The 23,959-nt window shown below is 39.3% G+C and overlaps 3 protein-coding genes across 3 annotated transcripts; 1 reads left to right on the top strand and 2 right to left on the bottom strand.

Annotated features, from left to right (window-relative positions):
• The first annotated feature begins 64 nt into the window (after positions 1 to 64).
• LOC306833375 (voltage-gated purine nucleotide uniporter SLC17A9-like) lies at positions 65 to 7,188 on the top strand. The gene is made up of 13 exons (XM_079358610.1): positions 65 to 410; positions 1,757 to 1,954; positions 2,094 to 2,233; positions 2,953 to 3,052; positions 3,133 to 3,257; positions 3,885 to 3,981; positions 4,068 to 4,164; positions 4,318 to 4,405; positions 4,506 to 4,540; positions 4,957 to 5,072; positions 6,275 to 6,330; positions 6,429 to 6,458; positions 6,594 to 7,188. The coding sequence occupies exons 1-13, from the start codon at positions 307 to 309 to the stop codon at positions 6,761 to 6,763; spliced, it is 1,356 nt and encodes a 451-aa protein (XP_079214736.1). The 5' UTR covers positions 65 to 306; the 3' UTR covers positions 6,764 to 7,188.
• Positions 7,189 to 10,752: 3,564 nt separating this feature from the next.
• On the bottom strand, positions 10,753 to 16,994 carry ythdf1 (YTH N6-methyladenosine RNA binding protein F1). Its single transcript, XM_079358613.1, has 6 exons — positions 16,615 to 16,994; positions 16,184 to 16,211; positions 15,236 to 15,330; positions 13,496 to 15,127; positions 12,860 to 12,904; positions 10,753 to 12,275 (listed from the first exon to the last, which is right to left on the bottom strand). The coding sequence occupies exons 1-6, from the start codon at positions 16,642 to 16,644 to the stop codon at positions 12,261 to 12,263; spliced, it is 1,845 nt and encodes a 614-aa protein (XP_079214739.1). The 5' UTR covers positions 16,645 to 16,994; the 3' UTR covers positions 10,753 to 12,260.
• A 287-nt stretch (positions 16,995 to 17,281) lies between these two features.
• Positions 17,282 to 22,703, bottom strand: LOC306834021 (sodium/potassium-transporting ATPase subunit beta-1-interacting protein 3-like). The gene is made up of 7 exons (XM_079359748.1): positions 22,384 to 22,703; positions 21,213 to 21,350; positions 20,357 to 20,437; positions 19,480 to 19,686; positions 18,134 to 18,194; positions 17,857 to 17,927; positions 17,282 to 17,753 (listed from the first exon to the last, which is right to left on the bottom strand). The coding sequence occupies exons 1-6, from the start codon at positions 22,435 to 22,437 to the stop codon at positions 17,872 to 17,874; spliced, it is 597 nt and encodes a 198-aa protein (XP_079215874.1). The 5' UTR covers positions 22,438 to 22,703; the 3' UTR covers positions 17,282 to 17,753; positions 17,857 to 17,871.
• Between the last annotated feature and the right edge of the window lie 1,256 nt (positions 22,704 to 23,959).

Raw genomic sequence — 23,959 nt, 5'->3', positions numbered from 1 at the left:
TTTCATTTCGATCAGTATTGGTTGTGTGTGATGCACATTTTAAGGAAATGTCTTTAAGGGTAAAAGAAAGAGAAAACAAAAACATGTTTCAAGCATTTGACCAAGTGCAACATGCAAATGTTATGCAGAGTGAAACCGTCATTCAAGCCTTTGCTGTCATTCTTTCAAATCACTAGCTGCTACTATTTTTGAGTTTTGTTTCAACAAGTCGGACCTGTTTTTGCTCGTCTGCCAGAGTGCATGAGGAAATCGAAGAGTGTCTCTCAGAGCAGGAGGGCTGACAGAGAAGACAGCAGTGCTCTCTAAATGGCTGACAGGCAAACATCCAGAGAAGGTAGCAGATCCTGTGAAGCTTTAAACGCCAAAGATTCATTGGAAGAGGAGCTGAAAGGCCAGAACCTGTGGCCCAGGTGAGTTTGCACAAGGTTTAGATCAAACTTAGAATACTATGTGAAAAATGTGTTAATATACCGTCTTGAACATAGTTTGTGACTGTAAACAGATTGGCTTCATGTAACTACAAAGTATATTATGTGGCACATTATGCCTTCAAATTTAACCAAAACAAATCTAACCTACTTGGCCACCTTGATATAAGATTATTTAAAATGATCAAACAATCATACTTCTATAAAACTCCTTCAATGCATTATTTAATGTCAGACTGCCCACCAAATTTGGTGGTAGCCTATAAAATCGCCTTTAAAATAAACCCAACTGGTGATCCTCTGCCTGGATCTCCACTAAGAGTTTGATAGTTGAAGGCTTTCTATCTATCTATCTTCACCTGAGTGATAGTCATTGCTGGTTAGAGTTACACAGTTGGGGATCTCTTTACTCCTCATCTAGTTCAAGCTTTAAGGCAGAATGTCATTTGTTCTATTACTTTTATTTATGCTTACCGGTAAGTCATACGAGCAAATTTTACTCCCATGAGTCAACTTTGCCATGTTTTTGATGCAATTTAGCAACATACATTTTTAATTTCCAAAGTAGAAGGGAACCGTTTTGCTTGTTAGGTGTAACTCCTTTACCTTCAGTGAGTCATGTGCTCAAGTGTTGTCTTAGGTTCCTGTTTAGAAGAAGATTCTACATTTTCATTCTTGGCAGGGTAATCTATTTTTGTGAGTTGATTGGTTGACCACTGTGTTTCAAAGTGATTTCTCGACAACTACTGAATAGATTTGTTTTTACTTTTAAAGAAAAAGAAATGAATTATACATGTGGTGTCATGGTTTAAACACAGACGATAAGATCAAAAAGCATTTGGTCCCCAGCTCTCTTAGTCAACTGAAGTGGCTTTCTCAGAGAATGAGAATTTCATAATACCAAATCATTGTTTTCAATAATGATTTTAGTGAAATTAAAATTCCTTTCAGAACTTTGTTCAATGAAATATCCTACCAAAATAATTCTTACTGTACCACAACTGGAATAAATAAATTACCCTTAGCTCCCAAAGCAATGCAAGGCAATTCCATCCCTGACCACCCTTTGCCCCCTCAGGTCACGCCTCTGCGGTTTTGAATATGCAACTGTGCCTTTAAAATTATATATAGTTTTGAATTCGTCATTGCCATATTGTTTATATATGCACTCTTCTGTGAAATAGAGTTGTCATTGTGTCTCTTTAAGCACTCTTGTTTAACATCTGGCTTACATGGCTGTAGTAGACGCTGTTTTATCAACTGATGGAAAAAACCTGTCTGTCATCTGACATCTAGATCCCTGTCATTGAGTTTTTTCACTCTTACAGACATGTGGCCCAAAAATGGATCCCGATGCTGTTTATGGGCACCTGTCTCCTCTACTGTGCCAGGATGGCCATGCCAATCTGTGCAGTATCAATGGCGACCTCCTTTCACTGGAGTAAGATTGACTGCGGGATAGTTCTGGGGGGATTTTTCTGGGGTTACTGTTTTACACAGATCCTTGGAGGACTTGCAAGTGACAAGTAAGTAGCACAGCTGATTAAAACAGCAGGCTGCCCTCACATGATTCTTTTAACAATGAGTAAATATCTTTAAATATGTATCAGTGAGTTATGTTTAAAGTTTCAGGATGTATCTCCTGTTGTTGTTTTCTTATCTAAGAGTGGGAGGAGAGCGAGTCCTGTTCATCTCTGCGGCCTCATGGAGCCTCATCACAGCTGTTACTCCTCTTCTGGCCAAACTGGGCACTCACATCCTCGCTCTCATGACTATGGCCAGATTCCTCATGGGACTTCTCCAGGGTAAGTAGTATAAAAAAAACCTGTTTTGAACCAAGCACTTAAAGGAGTAGTCCAAGATTTTTTGAACTACACATGTTCAATTTCTTGCCAAATTTCCAATGAAGAGATTGCAAACTCCAGTAGATGGTTAGTATGAATTAACATACTAAAAAGAGGAAAATGCTAGCATCATAAGACCACCAAATGCACCTGTACAGCTCACAGTTTTATATCTGTCCTGTTAACATACTTACACAAATAATGTTGCTTGAACTGATGTTAGTAGCTGACGTTTGTCTGTCACGTCGTATCAATTTAATGCATCGATTACACTCAACTGCTGATTAAGAGACAAACTGTTCTGTGTTCATGGTCAAACATGAGATAAAATGTTGGCATCGTGCCAGTCCTTTACCAAAAAAAGGAGAAAAATATCTGTATTGAAATTAGCAATTGGCTTAATAGTTATTCTGAACATCTGTATCAAAATACCAAAATCGGCCCCATGTTTCACAACCATTTCATCCCTACTTCATATGGTTGTTACATGTTATTTTATCTCATGACCATAAGTCTTTATGCTAAGCTAACCAGCTGTTTGCTTTAGATTTTTCTTTTGCATGTACATTATGCAGAAATGAGAGTGGTTTCACCTTATGCTTCCCAGGAAATCTAAGTGCAATTCATTTACAGACATCAAATCTTCCCTGAGTTTAGATTCTCCTAACGTTGTCCTGTAGGTGTTTTTTTCCCGTCCTTGGCCAGTCTTTGCTCCCAGCGGGTAGAGGAAGGAGAGAGAGGTTTTTTAATGAGCACGATGAACAGTGGAAGCTTGCTTGGGTATGTTGTACACTAACAAAAGCCCACGCACAAATAATTCCACATGCAGTACGAACACACCATCCATATTTTAATTTCAGGACTTTAATAGCTGGCGGGATGGGGTCTCTGATGTTAGACTGGTTTGGCTGGGAGAGCATCTTCTACAGTATTGGTTTCCTGTCTGGAGTTTGGGCTCTAATTGTCTGGCTGTGTTTCCTAAAAGGTACAGTACCTGCACACTACATTTTTGAGTCCCATATCCCTGAGTAACAAAGGAACTTCAGGATGTTTCTTTAATAAAAGCCTGCCTTTTTTCACTGGTCTGTTTGCTTTTGTGTGTGTGAGGACACGTATAATATTTCATTTTATATACTTTATCAATCCCCAAGCTCATTTCTTTTTTGTACACTCTGTTATTGAGAGAGGTACTGCTGCACACGCAACAGGGCAGTGGGGCAAGAGTACCTCTGCAGCACTCAGTAAGTGCCTTAGCACCCCTCCAGCTACCACACCAACTTCCATATTATGATCCGCATCGGGACTTGAGCCGGCAACCCTCTAGTTTCCAACCCAAGTCTCTACAGATTAACTACTTTAGTAGCTACTTATATTAACCCATTTCCATTACTGCTTCCTTATGAAAAAGATTTAAACAAACCTGCTTATAAAAATACTTATTTAACGAAAAGTGTGAGCATGGGGAAATAAACATGTTGAAATGACACAGCACAGCTCATACACAGCTCATGTGGCTCTGGCCTTAGTTTTGTTGTGTTTCTTTATGATAAACCGTGTCACACTTACACTCATTCAACAGTCTAATAAAATCTGCAGTGTGTGTTTGGTTAAGGTGAAGTTGCCCCCAAGCAGAAGGAATCAAGTATTAACTCCCAAAGGAGTCTGTCAAAAACTCGCTGGCTGAATCTTTTGAAGGAGCCAGCCGTCTGGTATGGATGTTTTTTTGATTTCACTTTACTAATACATGAGTGTTGGGTTTTCAGTTTGACCATGTCTCTCTATTTTTGCTTCAAAGGGCCATGATATTTGCTCATATGTGCATTTGCAGCACAGGATACACATTGCTTTCATGGTTGCCAACATACTTCAAAGAATCATTTCCTCATTCCAAGGTATTTGTCTGTCTCAACCACTAGTAATTAATAAACTCAGCCACACCCTTTACCATTCACTGCTCCACTCCACACTTTAGACAGCATCACATCATTTTAAATGCTTTTACAAAATTGTTTTAATTTTTTCAGTGGATGTGTTTATTCTTTCAGGGATGGGTGTATAATGTCATCCCATGGCTTGTAGCAATCCCATCATCACTTGGTGGGGGATATTTATCAGATTTTCTCATCAAGCAAGGTATTGAACATTGTATTGTTTCTTATTGTTTTGCTAAAGTCTGAAACTAAACCTGCTCTGTAAAAAGTTGCTCAATTCTTGTGTTTTTCTTTCCCTGCAGGATATGACGTAGCAACTGTGAGAAAGACAATGCAGGTAAGTGAGGAAATGCTGCAGTGTGTTAGTGTTCTCTTATAAAGTGTGTGGTGAGAGAAGAGTTTGTCTGCTCCGGTGTTCATCTTGGAATTATTGGTCTGTGTTTCGAACGCGTAATCACATGCCTTAAAGCCCCCCGGGGCAGAGAGTACTGGGTGTCACAGTAACCATGTAAGTGTATGCCTTTTGTAGAAAAAGGAGAAGCTTGTCAATTGCTTTGGCCTAGTAAGGCACACAGTTGTATGTTGTTCTTTGTGTAAACATACTGCATTGTAGGTTGGATTAAGTTCTCTTGAAAAAATAAATGAAAGCTTTTCTCAGTCAAGCTGAGAGATATAAAACAAAGTCCAGAGTTTTGGTGATGTGGCTGTACTTTTGTCTTTGAATATCTTATCCGCTTGTCTTTCCCAACTCAGTTCTGTGCCATGGGCTTATCCAGTATGTTTATCGTACTTCTTCCTGGAGCTGTATCATTTCCCTCTGCTGTGGTCTTCGTCTCTGCTGCTATCGGGTTAACCACCTTCAACTGCGGGTATGTTGGATTATTTAAAAATATTCTCTCTGTCTGTTTAAACTTTACGTATAACCTCGTGTTCTTTTGAAAGCTCTATTTGAGTTTGCTCTAAAACTAAGAAAACATTCAAAGGAAGAATGTGAGACGATTGAAATATACATGTAAATACAGCAGAAACCAAGTATCTTCTGTAAATGTCTCTTTGAGTCATGACTGTCACAATGAATGAGAAGCAGGAGTCACCCCAATTGAGAAAAGCAGTATAGCTAATGGATGGAAACATAACAATATAATGTATTTCAAACAGTTCATATAAGATCTAATTTAACCCAATCAGAAAAATGCCAAGCTATATAAAAGTATAAATGATAATGTTCCAACTGTCCTATCTCTCAAATGAAGGCACAAAAAGCCAAAAATAAATGTTTAAAGTAAAATGAACATGGGTTCAAGTCAGAGTCAAAGAAGTTCAGATTCTAACTCATCATCAGTCTGTAGAGTGTGAGTCTGAAGCTAGTGATTATTAATCACTCGGTGCACATTCCCTGCATTGCTGAGCTCTGGAAGAACACCTTGTTTGGCATCCATTCAAAGCTGTACATGTTTGACATGCACACACACGCTGTTCTGTGTGAGTTGATTACACTGAGGCAAAGAAATGGACCAAATATTAAACCTTGGTAAACCTATGAAGGCTCCAGTAAAGATTACATGTATTTTAGGAAGCTGTCACAGCACAGACTGTACATTTTCAGCTTTTATAAAATCTACATTTAATTCTTAATATTACTGAAGCACATGTAGATAACTTATTCTGGTGGGGACTATTTAATACAGCAAATGAATAGATATCTGGTGCTGTAGTTTGAGTTTACAGCAGCGGGACAGTGTCAGTATTTGACAGGGTTTTGTGACACAGAATAAACACATGATGTCGAAGTCATGAAGAGACACGTCACTCATAGAAACAGAGATACTTTTTGGGACAATAATGGAGCTGTGTAGCGAGGAGGAATAATATATATGATGCTTTGGATACCTAGATTACAGTTAAGATCTCTTAATTGTTGATTTTTATCCTCAGATTCAAATGATAGCATATTAACAACCCGAAGCTTTGCCTACTGTCTTTGTTTTCACTGGTTGGAAATAATTCATACAGAGCTGTTCTTGTTTACTTAGCTACGGCTAATGAGCTAATTTGCTGCTGTGTGTTTCAGAGGTGTGTCTGTGAATGTGCAGGATCTCACGCCGTCATGTGCTGGTGCTCTCTATGGTTAGTAGTTAGCAGTCGAAATGTTTATTTTCTTTAAACTAATACTAATCTCAATGTTCGCTTCAAGACTTTTCATCAAAATTCCTTTTCTTCTACAGGTTTTATGAATATGATGGGGGCTTTTGGAGGTATGTATCCACTAAGTTTATTGACTTTTTTTTAGAGCTGTATAAAGGGAAATGTCTTCTCTTATACAGTAAAGATGAATTCAATGTTTTGGCACTGATCTCAAACACCTCTCTTCTTTGTTGTTTGCTGTTTAGGGCTGCTGATGGTCTCTGTGACAGGTTACATCATTGAGGTCACTTCGTCGTGGACCTGGATGTTCTCCCTCATCACTCTGGTGAACGCCACAGGCCTCGGGGTCTTCCTCATCTTTGGAGAAGCTCGCCGTGTTGACCTGGAAGGTTGCAGTAAGCTGGTTGTGATTTGACTCTGAGATTACGTTACAAACTCGACTGACAGACCACAATTTTTTAGGATCAGAAAAGGATGCAGCAAAAATATTGTGTTCACTGCAAGTCACTCTGATGTGCTACATGTGATAACTGAATTGTACATATGTTTATAAATGTATAAATATTTAGAGAAAGAAAATCCAAAAAATGTTTATATTAATGTATTAACTCAGCTGAATGCACCCTACTGGTTTAACGATAACAATAGTTTATTCATGTTAATACATTTAAAAGTAAATTAATAAAATATTTATTTAGTTGAGCACAACTTTTTGAGAAGGTGTTGAATAGTTGAGCTTTGGTGTTTATTGAGTCACACTTTTGTACATGTATGTTTGTGATGTTTCTAAAGGATCATGAAATACCAACATTTCATTCTAATAAAGCTCTGTTTGGTAATTTTTATTTTCTCTGTGTTTATTTCCATGTTTCTTGATAGTTAATTATTTGTTTGAGTTTGTTAGTGCTAATCCCACTGTACACCCATGGCACACACACTTCTTTAAGTTCTCAGTTAGTTATATTGTCAACTCTCCATCATTTAGAGTAAAGAGCTCCAAACTGAGAAAAAAGTAAAACAATTTACCACCGCAAATGAATGCTGAGAAGTTGTACAAGGAAACTTCAAACTAATTACAAAGTGTTATTCTCAAGATCTGCGGTCAAACTTGCATCACGGATGTGTTTTTTTAGGTGCACTGAACTGTTGTGTTTAAACAGACAACAACAAGGTAAGTGCATAAAATGTTCAGTCTTCAAAACATCGGATAGATTTAATTAAGAGGTCATTCATTTTGATCAAAACATTGAAGCATTTTTTCCAGGATAAAACATAAAAAGGTTAACGAGGCGCCACCTAGTGGTTTGAGCAGAAGGAGACTCCTTCAAAGTCAAGACACAAGCTACTGTAGATGTGGAATAGGCAGACCCGTAACCAGATCGTAGTCTTAGGGGGGCCATATGAAATGCATGGGGGGACAATTATTATCAGCCAGTACGCATATTTTAATAATCCTATACTGTATTTGCACTGAAAATGAGTTTTCACACATGACTGTAGAAGCTCCTATATTTAGGGCAAAGGTGTGTGCTGTGAGAACAGTCGGCAAAGCCTGGATTTACATGGATATCCGTGGCAAAATTAGGTGAGAAAGCCGGCAAAACTCATCCAGCTTTCAAAAATCCGCGGTAACGTCGAGTGGCTACAGTGACGTAGGCTACATCACGTAGTTTATACTTTCTTTTTAGTCAGTCTGTGATTGGCTGTTGCAGTGTAAATTCCAATCAAACACAATCACACCATAGTTTGATGGTTTACTGATAAAGAATGCAACATCAATGCAACATAATTTGCATCTATGATCATATAATATTAAGTTAAAAAAAAGATCTGTGCGGGTGTTTATGCGGGCGGGATTATTATTACTAAGAATTGTGGGAATAAATGAGTCAAATATCCATTATTAAAAGAGATCCACAGAGATGAACGACAACAGAATGGGAGGTGCAAACAATCACAGTATAAAAATGTATCAAACAAATATGCCCATGAGGAGCTTCACATTCCTAATTTTACCATTATAACAATATTCAACACGTACACTCTTAACACTATATTTAACTCTCCATAAGCCTTTTTAAACCCAAAGAAACAGTTTTCTTTAAATTCATCATAATCTTCTTTTTCCAAGACCTGCAGCTCACATTTCCCGCAATGCTTCTCTGGCCAGAAGAGAGGCGGCCCTCAGACCTCTAAAATCCCTTCTCCTTTTTTCAAGACTTGTTTAAACTTTGTGTTTATTATCCCAGTCCAGTGCTGACTGAAGTGACATCACGTGAGGCCTTACACAAACGTTTTAACATTTACAGGCAGCACACCCAACACCTGTAAACACAGTTAGAGTTAGGGTTCCCCTTATGAGGACCTCTTAATCTGGGGCTCTTGCATAAAACTAGCTCAAGGAGGTTGGCATACATCAAACATTAGGCTACAACTATCCAAGTCTAATGAAACTGACAGAAGGGGGCTTTTATTTCTAACCTGGTGGAGCTGGAAGGTTTCAGCACCTCGATGAGCGCATCAGACAACTCGGTGAGGTTTGTTTTTTTTGTCGGCATAGCAGAATAAAACGCAACAAAGATACACGAAACCATAATAATCTGCATCTGCTTTAATGTGAGGCAGCGTCCAGTGTGTTAATATCGAATAATTGATCTACGTCATGACGTTTTTCGCTTTAGCCTATGAGAGGCGCGGATGAGAGATGCACGCAGATCAGCACGGGGGGGTTTTTGATGTAGAAAAATGTCTGATGTGTAAAAGACATTTTAAAAAAACCTTTCGGGTATATTCATCCTGGAGGTCCAAGAGGACTGAGGCACGATTTTGTCTCTCGAGACAACAAACCCCCTGATTGACTGGACACGATTACCGGAGCGGTCCGCCTGTATCCACCGATGATGCCACAGCTCTGTGGACGGTATTGTTTGGCCTCCTCCACCTTCATCTCTTGAAACACACAACGCAGGATTTGGAGGAGAGCCCGAGCTGATAATGAAGGCACGCAGCTGACTTCAGGAACAGGACATTTATTTATGGCGTCACATGAGGAGCTTCATTAGGTGGAGACAAAAAAAAAAAGGACGAGAAGAAAATCATGTATTTTGACAGGCCTACAGCATAAATTCGCATGCTTAATATGTCATTGATGTTGAGAGAAATTATTTAACTAAAGCGTAGGTTAATACCCAAATTGCATGGCGTAAATTGCGTTCAGGCTTTTGTTCACATTTATTTAATTATTTGTGTGCGCATGTTTCTTGGTTACATCCGCACAATGCTCCAACTTCTGTCGATAAAACAGCTGGATTACCGCTCCTCGTGTTCACGGCGGACCTTGATTTATTACACATACAATTAAGGCACGCGGTGAATGCCAAGAGAGGAATCACACACTCACTCAAACATCCTGCATCACTGATGGGAGAGATTTTAAACATCTGCAGAAAAAAGGAGAGAGAGAACACCTGGCTGTACTCACAGGAACAAAGACTGTCTGCTCTATGGCCGCTCATCATGACCAAAATCTGTTGTAATGTTTCCACAGTCTCACCGAATCTGGTATCTGATCAGCTCTGCTTGTAGTGCTTGAATTTCTATTATTGCAGGAGTATACTATTTATTAATCCGAAATGAGTCTTTGACAACAGGTTTACAGGGTCCAAACTGATGGCTAATGCTGAAATTAATTGTGATTAATTATGAAATGTTCATCCAACTATCTTCATCTGCGTACCCTTAATTGACTGTGCAGCCTTTCTTTCATATCAAAATACACTGGATGTCATTTCAGTTTTTGACTGTTGAACAGACCAAATTAGCAATTTAGAGCACCAGTCTTTTTACATTTCTAAACCTAATGGATTTTTTTTTTTTTTTTTTTAATATCTGGTTATAGAAAATCCCAGTTACTGGTTGCAGTCCTTAAGACAACTTTAGTTTCCTTACACTCTAACAAACAACACAAAACCAAAATAAATCCAGTCAACTGAAATTAGAAAACGGAAAAAAAAACCTTCTATTGTGAGATTTGTCCATTCTGAACTTCCGTAGAAGCACATTGTTGGACTTCTAGTTTAAGGTTCGCCCCCTCCGTGGATGTTGAGAGCTCATTCTAAGAGATGAAAAAAATAAATCAACAATTCATCTGTTCATGTGATATAAACCAATGAAAACTAACACACGAATAACTTTCATTTTGTCCCCAGATCGCTGCAAAGATATCTCCAGATGTTACACATCTGATCGTCAGGATTTTATACTGAGTACAACATTAGGGGATCTTTTCCCTGGTTTAAATCTGGGTTGTCCTACACAATATCCAGACTATAAATCCTTCAATACATGTTGTGATTTGTGTCAAAGCATCATTCTGCACAATAAATAAAATACATGCAAACAGCCTACAGATAAGTATATCTTTAATAATGAACATGATTTAATCTAAGAATGTGGTGGTGACCTCTGGTACAATGGATATTGAATTCAGGGGTGACTTAAAACCTTTTTTTGCATAAATTTTCTATATTCCAATACCAGTAATATAACTCTGATTGCTCCACAATCATACTCCCTCTCTTTTCTTTCACTCCTGCATACACACAAATACAGCAAGCAATTATTTTTTTAGAAAGAAAGAAAATCACAAACATATACCATATAGGCTAGTCTCTGGGTTTTTCATACACTTGACAAGAAATCAGTTAAGTATAATGCTACAGTTAAACATTTTGATGTGATCTCAGTTAGAAATGCCGGTACATTAAAGCTTACATTGTCTGAGGATGATGAGGACAGGTCATAGCAATGAAAGTGATGAGAATGTCGAGATTAAAATTGTTAATAAAGAACTAAGAAAAAACAACAACAGACAAAGTGACAGGCCTGGCTAGAGTTTTAAAAGCAATACATGCTACATTTCCTCCAGAATACATAAACAGAGACCCTGTTTCTGAACAGAAAAGTTCTCGTAATGGGAAAAAAAAAAGAGAGAGAATATTTTGTTGATTAAAACCTGAACTCATACGTTAGATTTGTAATTCCATCTTTTGAAAAAGAAAGAGAGGGACCACCTTTGAGAGCGTTTTATCTCTAGACGACTTTTCCCTGAATCTCTATCGCTGAAAATTTTGAGGTACAATAATGGAAGAAGAAGAAACAAAAAAACCTCATTAACACTCGTGCTGAAAAGAAATGTTAAGGCTCCACTCCGGAGTGACACACATTTTCTCCACCTAAGTTTCGATCATTCGTCAGCCAGGTGACAAACTACTTCAAAATATCTTCTAACAGTTACGCTCTCTAATGTCACGATTATGTCTAAGCAAACAGAAACTCTCAGCGAACACATTCTTCCACCAAAGTAAGACACCCCTTAACATTACAAATTAAAAGCAAATCAAAACAGGGGCATTATAGAAGCTCTTTTCTTTTGATCATGTCAAACACAACTGGCCACACACAGATAGCAGACATTTGTCAATAAAGTGTTGTTCACTCATTAAGATTAACCGATACAAGCACTTAACATTTCTCCAACACACAAACCACAAAGTGAACAGTCACCGAATATCAGCAGCATGTTGTCAAGATTTTCCAAAAACAGACGTGCAGATATTTGTTACTTATATTTAGTCAAGAACGCAAGTTCCAGGGGTTGCAATAAAGATTTATAAGGCTAAAAAAAGAAAAGAAAAAGAAAATATATATTATTGAAGCAATTCAACCGGTGGAACGAGCTTCATCCCTGCACGCATCTTTAGACAAGAGGGAACCAAGAGCAACGTGGGTCAAAAGTTTGTCATGGGCCAAAGTCAATAAAATTAAATAGAAAAAAAATATTAGTTTTCAATTTCTTCATGTCCTTGTGTTTTCCTTTTAAATCTAAATTTCCATCAACAGCCGTCTTCTTTTTACTTCTGACGATCCTGTAAAAGACGAGGAATGAATGAGAAACATTTAAAGGCCGACACTGACAGTTGCTCTCTACTACAACGTTTCACAACAGTTCATTAAAAGAATCAGATTCATCACATGGAAAGCAAGAGGAGCGACAAATGAGTCACTGTTTCATTAATCTACCCCGTCTGCTGTGCTGCACTTTAACCGTGGAATGCATTTGATCATTTCTTTTCTTTTACATACTTTATGAATCCCTGAGGCAAAATTCTGCTTTACACTCGTTATTAAGAGACAGGCTTCCCCCCCACACAAACACACACACACACACAGGGCCAAAATACACCCATGCACATACATGAACTGTGGACATGCATTAGTGGAGAGAGTTCTGCAGCAACCAGACCAACTTCAATATTCTAGTCCGCACTGGGATTTGAACTGGAACCCTCAAGTCCCTACAGACTGATCTACTGCCGCCCAGACTATGTGAAAGGCTGATTAGATAAATGACTGTTATTTTGCATACATGTCTTTAATCTCCTAACACTATATTCCTCTCGACTGTTCCCAATGAAGTCAGAAAGAGAGAGAGAGAGAAAAGAGGCGTTACCTGATCCATTCGGGACCGGCTCTGTATTGGGGCAGGTTCATAGCTCTGTTAAAAAAAAAAAAACATGCAAAGCTTTATTTCAATTAGAAACATTTTGTGACAGTAAACATACCTCTGACAACTCTTAAAACAACATCTTAATATTGATTTTTTAGCATCTTTTAGTGTTCAATGATCACTGGACATTTTAAGAGGAAAAATAAGAATACAATAAAAAGGAGACATCAGTCTGATGTGTTGAAAGGTTTTTACATGTGCCTGTCAGAGCTACACTTTCAATGTCACCTGTGTTAAAACGCCTAGTTAAGCAATTCAGAGATCTTTGAGGGGTTTTCATTCATGAGACTCAATAAATCCTAAAAGTCTGACAGTTATCACAAATTTAACTTACTTTGACTTTTAGCGTTTACATTTTTAACGACTAACTAACTGAATATTTATTGCCTAAGCTTGATGACTGCACAACATCTTACTGGTTACATATCTGAAGAATAATAATATTTAAAGAATATCATTTATGACTGGTGGAAAGCTTTTTTATTTTATTTTAAAGTCAAACATTTACAGCAGTCGATATCAGCCTTTAAATGTCTCCTTTAAATCCCAGTGTTATACGCAAGGTTGAAATGGAGTTACCTTTTTCACCACCTCCTCCTCCTCTTGCTTCTTCTCGTAGTGGGAGAAGTCGTCAAAGATGGAGGTGGTGTGTTTGTACTGGGCGATGATCTTGAGCACCTGCTTGGCCTTTTCCAAAGGAACCTCTTGAGTGTCACGAGAGTTGGTGACGGGCTTGTTGTCATTGTTCTCTAGGCGGATGTGGCGCAGTTGACTATTTGGCACGTCCTTAACAAACAACCAGTTCACGTCAAACTTGCCTTTCCACTTGTCCTGCGCCCAAACACCTGCGCTGGTGCCGTAGTCCACTGGCGAGCGCATTTCGGCCACGCCGCAGAAATGGCCGCTGCCGTTGACACTGAACAACAAGTAGACGGGACCTTTAGCGTTCATTGCTCTGAAGGCCGAGTCCAAACGTTTGTTGCCATGCTCTGTGCTGCACCAGATGGAGTACTTGATGGAGCGGTGGATGTCGTCCTCAGAGTAACTCTTGATGATGAACACGCGGCCGTTTTTCAGGTTCCAGTCAAACTCCTTCGGGTTGTAGCTGTGAGCCGCTCGCAGTTTCTCCAGCACAGGGTGGGACTCTGAGCCTGGCTCGGGAGGCACACCCCCACCCCCTCCAACTCCGTTACCAACACCGCAACCGTTAGAGGAGCCACTGCTGTCCAAGCTTCCACCCCCGTAGCACAAGTTTCTGTTGCGAGGGGCTACCCAGCGAGTCTGAGGTGTCGGTGCGGAGTTGTGGCTCTGGTAGGACTGTGGAGGAGGAGGTGGAGGACCCTGCATGGTCATCTGCTGCACCAGGGACTGGGCAGACTGTATAGACTGCTGAAGGGGGGGTATGAGACTGGCAGCATGGGAGTGAAGCTGAGGCTGGTGCTGGTGGTGGTGATGGTGATGAGGCAGAGGAGGAGCCATTTTGTTAATAGTCCCTTTATTATCCCACGTGTCAATGTCCATGTTGTGTTTAATGTTGGGTGGAGGCAGACCTCCTCCAGCTATGGGCATTCCAGGTTTGTTCTTGATCTTTTGTTGCTGCATCTTGGCAGGTTTACTAGCAATCGCAGCCCACGATGTAGGTTTCGGAGGGGGCATTCCTATTGGAGTGCCTCCGTTGCCCGTGGCAACAGCTGCAGCCACACCGCCACCGATCACAGAGCCTCCACTCTTCACACCAGAGCCACTTCCTGTCACATCCCCTCCTATTTTTAGGCCCAGCATGCCCTGCTCCAGGCTGTTCATACCTGGAGCCTTGCTCAGGGTGTCGCTATGGAAACCAGTCTGACCATCAGGGACCAGGGTGCCTCCTAGTGAACTAGGTGGGTAACTGTAACTGCCCCCGTAGGCTGAGCTCTGAGTCTGCTGGCCCTGAGAGCCGCTGGTGCCCCAGGCGGAGAAGGCCGGGTTCTCTGGGAAAAAGTTAAACCTGTGAGGATAGATGCTGCTGCTGAGCCCGCCCGGCTGCCCGAACACTGTGTCGTGCATGAAGTGGTGGTCTCCATTGCTGAGGGGGGCGTAGGGTGTCAGGTAGGGAATAGGTGGGTCGCCTCCTGTAGACCAAGGAGCCTCACTGAGGGGGTAAGGAAATCCAATGGAGGGGGCATAGTAGCTGGACAGGTAAGGATCTGTCATGGACTGATAGCTGTTATTCTACAAAAAGGAACAAAAAATATTCTGTTAAAACTACAAGAAGTAGTAATAATTTATAAGAAAATTAAATCATATTAGAAGTGCACAAGTGAGCAACATGTTTGATACCTGATTAGATTGGCCAGTGAGATAAGGCTCAAAGTCATTGTCATGGACTGTATCCTTCTGGTGCAGGGAACCATTCTGCACAGAGACTGGAAATCCTGCAATCGTATCAAACCGCTGTCAACGCTGGACATCTGATCGCCAAAAAATACTTCCAAATATCCTCATGAAGTCTTAAATAATCTCTTTGCATTTGTTATTATGACAGCAACATCTTATTATCTTATCGGCAGAAGGTGCACAAAAAGCGGTTCATGTGTGCTCCACAGGACTATTGTTTGGTGTTTTTATTACAATTAAAAAAAAGGTTACCCTGTTTGCTTCAGAATAGTGCCCTTTAAAAATCAACGTAACCTTTAGAGCTGCAGGTCTTTTAAATGTTTTTCAAGAGATAAGCTTTTCTGCAAAACAATTTTGTATAAAATTTAATTAAAAAAACGTTATGGGGGGGGGGGGGGGGGGGGGGGGCTCAAAGGCACACATAACGATATATACTAAAATTGAACCAAAGATAAAGTGTCAACAAAAGAATACAGTGTCAAGATGCAAGTACAGAGTTAAAACACAAAATGACACAGATACAAAAGTAAGTGTAAGTGGACAGCGATCGGACTAAAGATGTAAACAGACTAATGTGCAGTAAACAGGAAATATATATAAATATAGAGCTATGTGCAAGTAGGCAGATAGTAAATAATAAAGTGATAGTGGTGCATGGCACACAATAGAAAAACATAAATACTATATAATATATAACATAAGCTACAAAATATACAATTAAATATGTGATGACCAATATACAAGTATATTGATACTGTTGAAGTTACTCTGTTGACATCAAACAGGAAGGTTTAGTCAGATGTGTAGTGGGCTGAATCAGGAGCTAACCATGTTTATGTGAGGCATCTTTATAAACACATCTGAAGGTTTAAGATAAAATGTTTCTCTTACCTTTGTTTGCATCTTGTCCTTTCGATGTCTTCGTGGTCAAATGAGAAAAGGGGGGGGGGGGTGCATGTGAAAGGAGGAAAAACAGAAACAAGTTGAATGGGTCTTTTAAATAGCATCACACATGATCCTAGCTGCACATTCACACCTGTAAACCTATGATAAGCTGACTGACACATTTAAAGAGATGCTGGGCTGGATGTTGTGCAGACATATTTCCCAGTCAGGTGTTTTAATGGTAGCTGTGGTCCAGGCCTTCGGTAACCAGCAGGGGCCAGTTTTTCAAGCTAACCTCCTCAGGGTTTGCTAACTCGCTGCTACGGAATGGGATGCACACACACACGCACACTCTCTCTTATCTCACACACACACATCTTTACATAAAACGCACGCGCACACACACACAGATCCGAGCTTTTCATCTGGCTGCTTACCTGAGGGTCAATGCTAGCGGCAGACATCATTCATCCAGCAGGTGTTGTGTCAGTGTGAAGCCTTGACAAGCCGTGCAGTGTGTGTGTGTGTGTGTGTGTGTGTGTGGACAGGCTAATAGCAGGAGAAGCTCCGCGTTACTGAGCTAACAGTTGAACACAGTTAGCTAACAGCCTTGTTAACACCGGGGTCTCTGCTCGTCGTGGCCCTGCTGGCGCTCCTCTCTGTCCTGTCGACATTAATCCAGCTGGGCTTCAATCCGCTCCGACACCCCCCTCTCCGTTATATTAAAATGCAACCAGCCTCGGTGGCCCTGCTCATTTGCCCCAATGGCAGTTTCATCCGGGTTCTGGGCGTGCGGAAATGACGTCTGTGACGCAAACGACGCAAAAAAAAAAAAAAAAAAAATAGCAGCAGTTTCTCACATTCCGGCTTATAAACATTTTTCTTTTCATATATTAAGCTTTTTTTTTCTTTGCTTAGAATTAACACATAGCAAGAGTAAGGTTATAATATCAATCCAAAGCAGAACATTTAGGTGTAATTTCTCCCTCATTTAGCTAAATGTTTAATTATAAAGAACTGGTTGCAACCCTCCAAGACAAGAAGCTTTGTAGATGAGCTTTATTCAACTTAATCATACCACACATTACACCTTTTGGGATCATTGCATTTTCTAATTGACATCACAGTATTTCAATAATTTATACATTTTACAAAACATAATAACTTTCTACTTTCTAACTTCTTTAATGTCACATTTTCTTGTCATACTCCAGTGCTTATTATGTCGTGGTTTCTATTGCTACACATACACAAGTGTATACAAACTAACAGACAAACACAGAAAGAGGTAGATTTTTAGTATGGAATGCTTCAAAAACTGGTAGGCTATTACAGCATGTATAAGGCATAGCCTACACTTTGAACACAGTGATAATCTGGAAAACTCCCTTCTTGACACATGCCATGGGTACAGTGTGTGCACAGTGAAGCCAAACATCTGGGACTGATGTTTTATTGACAACCAGACCAAAGCAGCCAAACAATAACAGTCCTCAGGACAAAAAGCCGTATCCGCTTCTGCAGGGCTCCTTCTCCACGTGTCCTCAACTGCTTTACTTCAGCCCTTATTTATAATCTAAGAGAAAAATGTAGAAAAAAACGTCATATGTAAAATAATTAACGAACAAGATGGAAGGATGCCAAAGAGATGGATTAGCAATCATGTCACCGAAACCTACCTGCAGTTCCTCACACTAGAAGAACAACTGAGAGGGTTTGGATGGATGATGAAATTCACCAAAGAAATTAACTACAATGAGCAGGAAAGAACATAAATAAATAAATAATTAATTAAATAATTAATTAAAAGCAAAACTACCTTAATGTAAAACAAAGCAAACATAAAATCCATGTAAATGTTGCATTGACAAAATGTTATAAAAATGGATAAAAGATGCAAACACGACATACATTTTTCCATTCAGTGTCTTCATTATTGATCAGCATCATACTCACAGCTGTCGTCTTCATCTGAGGAAGTGCTGACGATGTAGCAGGCGTAAACGAATCCTGGGAGCTGTAGAGAGGAACACAACATGTAGCAATGTTCATCTCTTGCAGTAAAACAGTCCTTTATACATTGCAAAAGAACATTGTTGGTCACAAAGCATAGCTTAAAAACAATTAATCGACACATCACATTTATCAGGATATTTTTATATCCTCAACGTAAACACACTGAGCTTACCTGTAAGGACATGTGCTTATAAATAAACAATCTATTCTACATGGCATGGAAAAACACAGGCTTAAATAATCAAATCAATGAGTGCTTAGTACCATTTAGTTGATTCATACTATAAGCAAAACGTGTGTAGGTCAATGTTTTGTGTCAGCAGATCTATAAATCTCATACATATAACCACGTCAAGCATCAGGTTGGTATCACAGGTTATTTGTGCTTTAATTATCTTTTGCTTTGTACTTTTTCTAGAATATGTGCTTAGTTTGTATGTGTCGATCTGTGTGATGAGCTGCTGCTGAACGTTCACTGAATGTTATAATTGTAATTGTATTCATATGTTTCGTAATATGCACATCAAGGATGTTCAAACACGCTTGATTCCACTTCAGAAACTTTTCCTCATTTGAAGGTAAATTAGTGTCATTGAAAAACAGAAACAAGAGGCATACAACACTTTACTACCATCAGGGGTTTTGGTTCAATGATGTTGTGCCATTTTTAAATGGTCTCGGCCTGTTGCTAAGCAACAGCCCATTCTGGAGTAGGCAGATGTAATATTAAAACAATATTAAATGGTTAATACGCCTCTCCGTGAAGGTTTTTTTCAGCATTAATGAGTCGTTTTGTTGTCACTCTGACTTGTTTTAGGTCACTGAGTTTAAATGTATGCAGTGCTGAAATGTCACAAAGAACATTTACTCAAACACAGAAGATGTAGAAGTCTGACGTATTTGTTCTGGTACGTCAGGCTTTTTTTTCATGCCATCTCCTGTTTGCACTTTGTGACTTTTCAGAGGGGGATGTTGTTCTTTTGGCTCATTTATGTTTAGCTGACAGCTTCAGTTACTTTACAGACAAAACATCAAAAGAAGTTTTTATCCATATCCATTTCAAAATCATTGAAGTCACCGTTATAAACATTTTGTAATTTGACTTTGAATGATTTTCATAAATTATCAAAACAACTTTATATTAGAGCGAAACTGAGGAAGCAACAGAAACGAGTTGTTCACTCCAATGTGTCATAAGCATTCAACTTTAAAGTCTATCTGAACAATCCTGGTGTGCTGGATTAATGTGATTGTGCTCTATCTGCACCCTCAGTGCTGAGACTCACAGAGACGAGGAGCTGGATGATGCAGTGCAGGATTTCGATGTACTGGTACTCTAACCAGCAGCTCAGCACTGTGCTCAACTCTGGGTTCTGCTGGTTCTGCTGGTTCTGCCACCCAGCGGAGGGAAGCCTCTCGCTCTCACAGCCCGGCCCGTTGTCTCTCCACCAGGAGCGATGTGAAGAAACTCCCAGGGTGAGTATGTCGCTGTCCTGCAGGGACAAAACAGGCAGAGAGAATGTGGTATCAGCTATTAAGATATGTCTGCTTTAATGGATTATATGCAGCAGAGAGTATCACTACACAGCTATAAAAAGATGGAGGAGAAATCAGATCTGCAACAAAGATCAGTTGTAATGTAAACACGATGTGTTTAAGTGCGTGCCTCGACTTTGTTAGAAGCTTCTATTGATGATTATATTTATTCATGAAGACAAACCTTTATCTAAGTTCATTTAATATGTTTTTTATTTTATTTTGGAATCACAATAGATCATCACCCAGCTCTGTGTGAAGCGGTCTGTAATGATATGGAGATGTAATGCTTAAAACACAGTTATGGATGATGTAATGGCTTCCAGATATTGGTAAAAATAAATATAGCTGGAAGACTGGGAGAATAAACTCACTACATTCAAAATACTAGAATAATGATAAAATGGGATTTTTATATTAACTTTATCAAAAAAATGTTAAATTGATATGTCTTCTGTTGCACTTTTGAGAGATGAACAAGCATCTGTGACGTCATGCCAGTGAACATTTTGTAAACTTTATGTAAAGGAGCGTTCTGACACGAGTAAGAGGTGAACCCTGTGTTTAGGAGCAGAGGCTGCGTGAGCCTTCAAATTATCCGACACTCAACGTCACCATTACACTCACCTTTGAAAGCCCACCCAGATCCAGGTAGAGACAGCTTACAAAGACATTCCAGCCGACCCACAACATCGTCCACAGCAGGTACTGAGAGACAGAAACAAAAAAAACTCTGAACACAGTCATGGTGATCCCAGGAGCACGAGTCAACGGGTGCTCATCATAGACTATATGAAACGTGGACGTTTTCTCAGTGACATCACTCGTTGTTTTCTGAAGTACACTTTTGAAGCCCAACAATTGAAACATGGGAAATGTTATCTCAAGCTAACTTATGGTCAACCACACGACATGTAAAGACTTAGTGCTGAGGCAGGCCTTTAGCCTCAGCTTCAACACGCCCACCTGTCTGTCAGATCAGCCACACCTCTAACTAAGCATAACTCTGAGCCTCAATAATGACAGATGAGTTTAAAATAAATCAAACTCATTTCAAACCAATAAAGAAAACAGATTGGTTTGTTGAACTAGGCACTAAACATATTTATATCTGCAGTCAAAATAGGCATTTTAACATGGTTGAAATCTGGGGGTTTTGCAGCATGACAAGTGGACACTTGAGGAATTGCAGATTTTTTGCACTTGCACATTGGATTCATTTTTTCAACACTAGATATTGCTTGATGCTCACATGGAAATGTACTGCACTTTACGACAGCAGCATCAATTTGGGTAAGCATGATAAATAACGAGAGGAGAGACATTTATCCTGATCTAAAGGATGAATACAAAAGATTTATCAATATAAGAAAAAGATCAAACAAAATGAAATACAACAAATCAAAAGTCAAGACTTATAACTGCAAACATTCAAATGAGGCACGATATGCTAAAATAAACCTGATTGTGTCTCTTTCCTTACCATAACAACGTAACGTGTTCTGTACTGGATGACCCCAAACAGGCCGAGGATGACCATGATGATGTGGAAGAAGTTGATCATGATGGGAGCCCACTGGTAGCCGAGGAAGTCAAACACTTGCCGCTCCAGCGCTGTGATCTACAGAGACGACAAGAAGGAAGCGGGATTTAAAAAACCTCGGAAGAAATGATGAATTCTAAAAGACTAAAACAAGTGTCTCTGTGGCTTGCTTTGCGTCCCCAGAGTTTTCTATCTTATAAGTTGTCAAGGCAACTGAGCCATGGGGGACAAAGCAGACAGACTGGTGGTTATAATGTTGTGTCCTTTGAGGTCAAAGCTCCGGTCTGTCATGATGGGGGGGCAGGGTGGGAAACACAGAGGAGGAAGAGGACAAAGTGGCTGCAGCCCTTCATTGTGGTGGTGGGCGGTCACTGCTTTTTAATAGCACCTCCAAACTTACTTTAAACATGATACAGGACAAAAAGGTTTAAAACACTACAAACACCATGTTCTCCATCGTTTTGTATTCCAATGGTTTTGTTGATTAAATATATAGAATGACTCATTACATTGCAGAATGCATAATGACATTTGTTTGTTTGTTTGGTCTGTTTTAAAAAATCCAAAACCTGAAAAATGTTCTCTTTCCTCAGACAGAACAAAAAACCCCATCTGAGAACAGAAATCCGAAATAAGTTAAATGTTATCATTTCAGCTTAAAAATGCACTCAAACATCAAACAATGATCTAATATGTTGCTGAGTTAATTTCTGTTGATATTAATAGTTAAGGGGACTCATCTTCTGCTTCTTCTTGTTGTTAGATAGTAAAGTGTCCACTGGACACCAGCCTTTATGATAACAGTGCGAGTGGGAGGTCTTCAAATGAAACACCAAAGTTTAACAGAAACTCAAGTTGGTTTTGGTTAACATTTAATTATCACAGCCTGTTATGAATAAATGTGTTTTAAATAGTTTCAAATGAAAAGAAAAGTTGATGCACAACATCACTTTTATAATAAATCAGTAAACATGTTTTCTTCTGGGTTTTAAAGTCCTTGTTTTAAGTTCGTGCAGTGTGCTTACTTAGAGATTTTGAAAACAGCATCTGGTCTGATGTGTTTATCAGTTAGCATCATGAGTGAATGAGTAGGAGAAAAAAAACATCTCACCAACTGCACACAGCACAGAAGGATCAGCATGCATCGTGCCGAGCAGCAGCCCATCTTCTCTACTCTGCTCCTGCTGGCTCTGATGATGATGACGACGAGGAGGAGGATGAGGGTGAAGATACACACAGTGAAGAGGTTTGAATTTTAAAAAAATCGCTTAAACACAAGGGGAAACCCTGCGAGGCGTTGGGTCCATCGCCAGACGTGAGAGGAAACGCAAAGTGCACTTCACCTCATGAGGAAAACACGTCGGCTGTCGGTGCTGCTGCGTGGAAACTACGGAGAGGGGGAGGGGAGGGTGTATGAGGGGTGATCAGTGCCACGACATGCTGAGGGGGGAAAACCCCCATTTTCTGGAGACAGCTACTCTTGAGATGGTATTTTAAGATGTAGTTCTGGTGTTAAGCCACAAGCGTTCAAATATGTTTGAAAATGTTAAAATGTAGTTTTAATGTCTGAAACCTAATTTCAACCAATCACCTATTATAAAGCTGCAACATCAATGTGTCAAAAAACTGAAAAGTTTTCTCTTTTAATGTGGTTTCTTTGCTTTCACTGTAAGAAATCAGTTTCCTAAATAATTTCTAGGGCTGTTTGATTTGAATAAAACTTTATAAAAACATTTCTGAGCTTTTCTTCATTGTGTCTCATGCATTTTTCTGAATATATAGTAGAAATATGCTTAAAAACTATCTAATGAAACATGAAAGAAGTTTAACTTTTTTAGCAGCATTTTCCACATAAACAGCAGTAAAAGATTAATCAAGGATGTATTAAAATAAAGTCTGATGAAATGACATTTTAAAGCAACATATAGTGGATGATTTTGACATACGCCCAAAGTTGTTCAGACATTAAGCACTAATTTGAACATTTTCAACCAAATTTAAAAGCTGAGATCATGTGGAGCTCAGCTGGTGGCTTAACAATTGAACCACATTTCAAAATAACATCTCAAGAGTAGGCTACAGAAACCACTTTATGATCATAAAATGGATTCATTAAGTAGTTTTGAAGCCTGAGACGTCACTTGAGTCCTATGATTTTCTGCACCTGGTAATCTGCAGGGACATACATGAGTGTGCATGCATGCCTTAATGTGTGTCTGTGTGGATCTCCTGCTGTGTCCTGCGCTCTTGCGATTCCACACTGTAAGGAACATGTAACATACAGTGAATTGTCAGACTGTAATGTGTTTGCAGAATCAACATTATTAAGGTGTTGTTGCGGAGTCTCACTCTGAATAGGAGCTAATTTTTCAGGACCGGAAGTACCATCACACTCCAATCTTCTGATGAGATTTTAATTATTTAAAAATGTATTACTTGACCAATCAGTAGGCTGGATGATAAATTGTTATTGCCTTCCAACACAAAAAACCCCAACAAAAAAACAATTGACAGTATAAACAAACCGACACATGTAACCCAGGAAGCAAGCAGCAGTTTCTCCTTTCAAAGTCTGATGATTTTCACATCCTCGTTCTGTGTAAAAATATACCACTCAATAATTCGTTTAATTTAATTTTAGTTTAATGATAAAAAACGAACAAAAATTGTGATACTGAAGTTTTTCT

This window comes from Symphodus melops, assembly GCF_947650265.1.
Source record: "Symphodus melops genome assembly, chromosome: 13".
NCBI lineage: Eukaryota > Metazoa > Chordata > Actinopteri > Labriformes > Labridae > Symphodus > Symphodus melops.
Note: the sequence above shows the minus strand (reverse complement) of the source record. Positions and strands in the feature narration are given on the sequence as shown.

Coding starts and splice junctions, on each gene's coding strand:
- LOC306833375 (XM_079358610.1), top strand. CDS start 307: ATGGCTGACAGGCAAACATCCAGAGAAGGTAGCAGATCCTGTGAAGCT. Junction 3,258..3,884: donor CTGGCTGTGTTTCCTAAAAG/GTACAGTACCTG, acceptor TGTTTGGTTAAG/GTGAAGTTGCCCCCAAGCAG. Junction 6,331..6,428: donor ATGTGCTGGTGCTCTCTATG/GTTAGTAGTTAG, acceptor TTTCTTCTACAG/GTTTTATGAATATGATGGGG.
- ythdf1 (XM_079358613.1), bottom strand. CDS start 16,644: ATGATGTCTGCCGCTAGCATTGACCCTCAG. Junction 16,212..16,614: donor CCGCTAGCATTGACCCTCAG/GTAAGCAGCCAG, acceptor TTGACCACGAAG/ACATCGAAAGGACAAGATGC. Junction 15,331..16,183: donor AGGACAAGATGCAAACAAAG/GTAAGAGAAACA, acceptor ATACGATTGCAG/GATTTCCAGTCTCTGTGCAG.
- LOC306834021 (XM_079359748.1), bottom strand. CDS start 22,437: ATGGGCTGCTGCTCGGCACGATGCATGCTGATCCTTCTGTGCTGTGTG. Junction 20,438..21,212: donor GAACACGTTACGTTGTTATG/GTAAGGAAAGAG, acceptor TCTGTCTCTCAG/TACCTGCTGTGGACGATGTT. Junction 17,928..18,133: donor CTCAGATGAAGACGACAGCT/GTGAGTATGATG, acceptor TGCTCATTGTAG/TTAATTTCTTTGGTGAATTT.